General features: G+C 36.5%; 1 protein-coding gene across 1 annotated transcript in view; it reads right to left on the bottom strand.

Moving 5' to 3' along the window:
* LOC141117099 (cubilin-like) overlaps positions 1-4,678 on the bottom strand; it is a 207,065-nt gene extending 202,387 nt beyond the window's left edge. Inside the window, 7 exon segments of the mRNA XM_073609714.1 lie at positions 1,187-1,412; positions 2,349-2,464; positions 3,133-3,260; positions 3,359-3,440; positions 3,519-3,694; positions 4,354-4,471; positions 4,558-4,678. Coding sequence (XP_073465815.1) covers positions 1,187-1,412; positions 2,349-2,464; positions 3,133-3,260; positions 3,359-3,440; positions 3,519-3,694; positions 4,354-4,471; positions 4,558-4,678 — 967 coding nt within the window.
* Positions 4,679-6,103: the final 1,425 nt, after the last annotated feature.

The following is a 6,103-nucleotide window of genomic DNA, read 5'->3' on the forward strand; positions in this document are numbered from 1 at the left end:
CAGTATCTGATCCAAAATAAGCCATAGAGGTAAGTATTATTAGACATGTGCACAGCAAAAATTCGTTCATTTTCGTTTTCGTTTCATTAGTTTATTAATTTTTTTCGTTTTTCGGGTCATTCGTTATGATCGCGATTTGTAAATTTGTTCATTCGTTAATTCGTAAATGCGTTCATTCGTACATTCGAACGTTCGTTCATTCGTACATTCGTTCATTCGTACATTCGTACATTTTTACATTTGTACATTCGTAAATTAGTACATTCGTAAATTCGTAAAATCGTACATTTGTAAATTAGAAAATTCGGAAATTTGTAAATTCGAAGTTTGAAAATCAAAAAACCCGAAAATTCAAAAATCTGAAATAGTAACTGACTATTAAATTATAGGTCTTGTAATTTTGTTTCAAATTTGACTGTCAGTGAACGTAACAAATCCGAATTTATCCGAAGTTACGAATTATCCAAAACAAATGCTGCATCTAAACAAATGGAACGGAACAAATTAATAATAAATAATAATAATAAAACGTTTTTCCATTCCGTTTTTTCGGATCATTCATAACTTCGGATAAATTTGTATGTGTTACGTTCACTAACAGCCAAATTTGAAAGGAAATTACAATACCTATAATTTAAAAGTTACTAGTAATTACTAATAGTTAAGTTATTATTAGTTAACTATTATTTCAGATTTCTGAATTTACAAGTTTACAAATTCACTAATTTACAAATGTACATTCGTAAATTGTGAATGTACGAATGTACGAATGCCCGAATTTACGAATGTCCAATTTTATCGAATTTACGAATATTCGGAAAAAATTCGTTAAATGGGTTTTCGTTAATTCGGATATTCCCGAATTAACGAATTTGTTGAAATTCATTAAAAAACGAATTCGGAACGAAACGAATTGCACATGCCTAAGTATTATCACTCTTAAAGTTGACAAACATACACATTGAACAATCTATCAACTTTATAGTGTGAGGGCCTGACTGACTTTTAATTCTAATTGTATATACTAAGAAAATTCATGGATTACCTCAAAGGTTGCAAACAGAAGTTAGAGGACATGAAACTGTTGTGCCAATAGTCCCTCCTGGGGAGGGATCTCCTCTGTATCTATGATTCTTTAGTGTCTTTCTCTGAACACTTTCTTTACTATTAAAATAAATCAGCATACCTGAGCTATATGAAGCTTGGAAGCCGACCCCAGCAACAGCTCCGTCACTGACGAACTGGACCAGCATCTGGCTTGTGGAAGCAATGAGTGGAGGGATGGTTTGACTTCCGCACATTTTATCCAACAACACGGGGGAGTTCTTAGAGGGGCCGTCATAGATCCTCATGTAGTCTGAGTCACAGTTAGGAGTGGATTGGATATTAAAGCTACTGAACTTTAATGTAGCCTAAAAAGTGACACAAGGAAAATGTATTATCTACAGTAAACCCCAAACTTCACATATTTGTAACTGCAAACTGGATTAATATGCAATTGCAATATGATGCAATCGATCATTATATTAATGCTTGAACAGTCCTTCAGAAAAAAAACCACCACAAGAATATGTATGATTCTAATTTCTGTTAAAAGATCTTGCAGCTATAGACTTTTCTAGCTTAGTTGTCTCTTGAAACATGTGTGTCTTTTCCATAGATTTTCCAGTTGACAGAAGTCTTCTGCTCCCTCTGATTATTTGTTGCTTGTGGTTTCTTCAGGGAAACAAAAAAGCTTAAACAAGACACATTTGGGGGAAGAAACTTTTAACAAACGTCTTTCGTTTAACGCTATATTGAATTAAGTCAAAGAAACCTGTGACTGTGGATATTACAATACTTTTACTACTGATAACATACTTGTAAGAACCAGAGCCCCAAATTAATCCAAGACCCATTTTGTTCCTGCTAAACCCCCATTCCTAAAATGTCACCTTCAGATGTGGGGTAAAAGAAATCTGGCACATCAGAGTTGCCAAAATAGGCTCCCAGCAATGAAGTGGTAATGATAGTCTGTAGACTATAAAGTGGGCCATAATGAAGGGAGGTATTATTCCAACATGTGGAGCAATTGGTGGTGGAAGCAGAGTATGAGGTTCAGAGGCATTTACATCTTAAAAAAACCTACTCTATACCTCTGTCCCAGCCATAAAGTTAAACCACCGCAATGGCTCCACTTCAGTATTTGAACCTATTGCTTGGCTCTATACTAGTCAAGTATCTTTTTATTATTAATGTAAAATGTAGGTGGTGTACAAAACAATCTTCAATATGGCAGTTCATTTACACAGCTAGGTTGCTAGACACTCAGGGTCACATTTTGCATGTCTACATTTCTGTCTCCTTACCTGTCCCGATGGAACCCTGATCAACCAAACGCAGTCAACATTACTAGGATAAGCAGAGGGATAGTTGTCAGAAGTGAAAATTCCTGTCTTATTATTAAGCAAAGTTGCACAGAGACCTGGGAAGTGAGAAATAGACATATAAATTGTATTTAGTCACTAGAGGAATGGACTGATAATAATATTAATAATGAATTGGTGGGAAACAGGGGAGGGGGTATTAGCCTTCTATTAGATTAAAACTGCTGGAATTTTGAACTTAAAATTAAATGAACCTTGAGTTTAACCCCTTTATGTTGAAGATAAAAGATCCTTAATGCCTCAATGCAGTGTTACAACTTTCACATGTTAGTGAAACGGAACGTATCTTTACAACTACTTCGTGCATCCGGGTGAATTATACTTTGTTTGTTCAGGCCAAATTGAGCCATCATTTCATGGTAAAAATGACATTTCCTGATATTTTACTCTTTTTTTTTTCAAAGAAAACTGGCCAAGTTGTAAACAATATCATTTATTTTTTAATCTAGCTGTATCTTTCTTATTACTATATGACCCACCAAAAATAAATAACCAAAAATGAATTTGAGATGCAAGGGGTTGCCACATATGTGTACATTATTTATTGTGTACACCTATAGTAGGGCTCAGAGACAAACGTGCACATTTTGTTTTGTTTTTTCAAAACATTTTTTTACAAGACTAAAAATTCACTTAAAATGCAATCATAAAAAAGTATAATTTCTAATGTTTCAAACCCATAAAAGTGGAATGTACAGGAACTTACTGCATTGATAAAGCCGGTTAATTTTAGCGACATCCAAGACACTCAGTCCAATTGTCTGCCCAATAGACACATTGGGGTCAGGCTTGGGGACAATTGTGGGTTTGTTTGAAGTGTTGGTGAATGCATAGCTGGAAAATGTTGAATGGAGATAAGATTGACATATTACCTTAAAAATATTTTATAATTTATGGGTAATTCACCAGCTAACATAAAATTCATGACTTACGCATCATAATGCATCACTGAACCGTAATCATATGGACTGCCCAGGTTATTAGTGTCAGCTTTAGCAAAATTACCCCAGTATCCTGTAAAAAGACAAAAGCAGTGGTAATGTCTCTTTTGAAAACATGGCTAAATTCGCTTTGTTTAAATGTCCGCAGTACCTTGAGAGATATACTGGAAATTGATGTCAACATAATTGTCACGATCACTTCTTACATGCTCATGGTAGAAGCCCAGGGCATGTTCTAGTTCATGTTGTATAATCCCCCTGTAGATGCAGCCTCCACCCAATGAAACTGTCTGGCTTCCACCAGTTCTTCCAAGATATGAGTAACAGCTAGAAATAGTAAATATACCGTTCAAAAGAGTTATGCTTTAATTAATTTGGGAGCCTAAGACAATCGTTTTAATAGAAACAATGAACAATGAATCTGAGCTACAGAAAGAAAACAATCAATATCTATTTGCGCTAAGCTTTTAGCCCTTCCAACTCATATCAGCAGGTGTATCCCTATGTATGTGCCCAGTTCTAATAAGGGGTATGGCGTTTGGGAGCTAAGTAACATTGTGCTGGCTCCAAGCATTGGATCACTGCTCACTTTTGGACAGACATATTTGGTTTTATTTTCATTGTAAAATTTTAAGTGGAATCCATTGAGTCTGTTGACACTAAGCCCCACTCCCTCAAAGTCACTTCCATTTTTCTACTATATACTCAATGTTAGCAGCGCTGGGATAAATATTTTATGTCCTTGTGCTATTTCTGCTAGGTACACAAAAAAAGGAGACAACCAAGAAGTACCTTGTTGTTGGCTTGTGACTTTCACATGTATTTGCAATTGTACAGAGGAGTTCCATAGTTTTTTTTGGAGAAAATTAAAAAGAGAAGCCATCATGCACAAATAGGTAATGTAAAGTCTAAGGTGTTTATGTTTTAGATGCCCCCTACTGTTTCTCTTTTTGTGAAGCACTATGATAGACAATAAACAACCTTACCCATCATCAGGAATGATGTCGATGTAATCATCTTCTGTTGTAAGAGGCACAAACCTCACACAAGTCAATGTCTCAAACTCGGCCATGGCCAGCACAATTCTATTCATATCACTGGGACCTAGAAACAGAGATAGAAGGTTGGGTTTCTACAAATAATAAATAACAACGAATACTTTAATGAAAGAGAAGAAAGAAGGAACTCACTGTAGCTGGATGCTATGATGTAGGGAACAGGAACAGTACCATTATCACTTTTAGGCCAAAGGCAAGAAGGACAGTTTATGGCGCTGCGGTCATTCTGTACCAGCATATCGCCTCCATACATGAGTGTTTTGCTATCTGAAAATACAGAAAATGGTTATAGTTAATACACTAAAATGTATTGGATTTTAGCTGCCTATACACTGTGAACTGGCTGAAGTTTGCTATGTGGGTGGCTCTGTCAGTCCACTCTCACCTGACATTCTTTGATTGAAAAAAATGGACGGATCAAAACAGATAATTTTAGAACTAACAGCGGCTGCATCTAATCAGATGCAGTACAGTACAGTGTTGGGGTATACAACAGAATAGAATAGGCACAGTGGGAACCTGTGCATCCGAAGGAACCTGTTAGATATTTTCATGCAGCCCAAAGGCCCAGCTTTACTCAGTTCCGTGACACAGCACAGCTCTGTTTGGCAGGGGAGGAGACCTGATTTTGCTCTGCTGCAGTGAAGTTGGCCTCTTGAATCTTCCCATGCAGGACACAGCAGAGAGCGAGCCCCCCCATAGAGCCTTCCCACTATGGAGGGCAGAACTTAGAAATGCCCAGGAAAATGCTAAGCTTAGCTTAACCCCTTCCCACCTGGGCAACCAAAACAAACTAACCAGCTAATCTGTAAGCACCTGATTACACACAGCTCTATTTGCTGTTAATAATTCAACCTCTTTATCTCATAAGTTTCAATGCAATGGTAGAAGTGAATAGGAATCACCCATCAGTCTTTTTTTAAATGAAATAGTGATTTTTAAAGACTCATTCAGCAATGATGAAGATCTTGCAATTTAAGACAAGAGTGCCATATTTCTCCTCACACGCTATTGGCTAGTCCATCAGTGCATGATTTAAAGGATCCTGAAACTCATAACTTTATTGAGTATAATTGGTTATTGTCTATTACCTTGCCTGGATTTAGCACCGTCATAATGCAGTAACGAATCCTGTGGTTTAGAATAATTACCTTTATTAGCTTTCAAAATCTTGCTGAAGATCCCTTGTGGCACTTCGGAGTCTTCACTCTTTGGGGCTGTGTATACAAAATACACATTAAGCACATCTAGTGAAATAATGGCAACCAAAAAATTTTAATGACTTAATTTTGTGTAAATATTGAACCCATTTTAAAAATTGAATTATCAATTAATGAAAAAATAGGGCAGCTCTAAAACATAGGGTAGCTCTACAAAGTTCGGGAAATTCTTTAGGTCTTTGCCTGAATCACCATGATTATCATTAACACCTAAGCAAAGGGAGGGGACTTTAAAAAATACCCTGTTGCCAGGGTCTAAAAAACATGGCGATGATTATATGAGCATGGAACATATTTTAGGTATCTCATTAAATGTAAAATATCTCTGTTGTGTAAACAGCCGAAAGCTGGATATTGCTGCTTGGACGTGATGTCATCAGCCCCAGTAGACTCGGAGCTTTCGCTCAAATGACACTTTATAGTAATCCTCTTCACTCCTCCCCCAACAGCTAAATCAA

The sequence above is a fragment of the Aquarana catesbeiana genome, linkage group LG13 (genome assembly GCF_042186555.1).
Source record: "Aquarana catesbeiana isolate 2022-GZ linkage group LG13, ASM4218655v1, whole genome shotgun sequence".
Taxonomy (NCBI): Eukaryota; Metazoa; Chordata; class Amphibia; order Anura; family Ranidae; genus Aquarana; species Aquarana catesbeiana.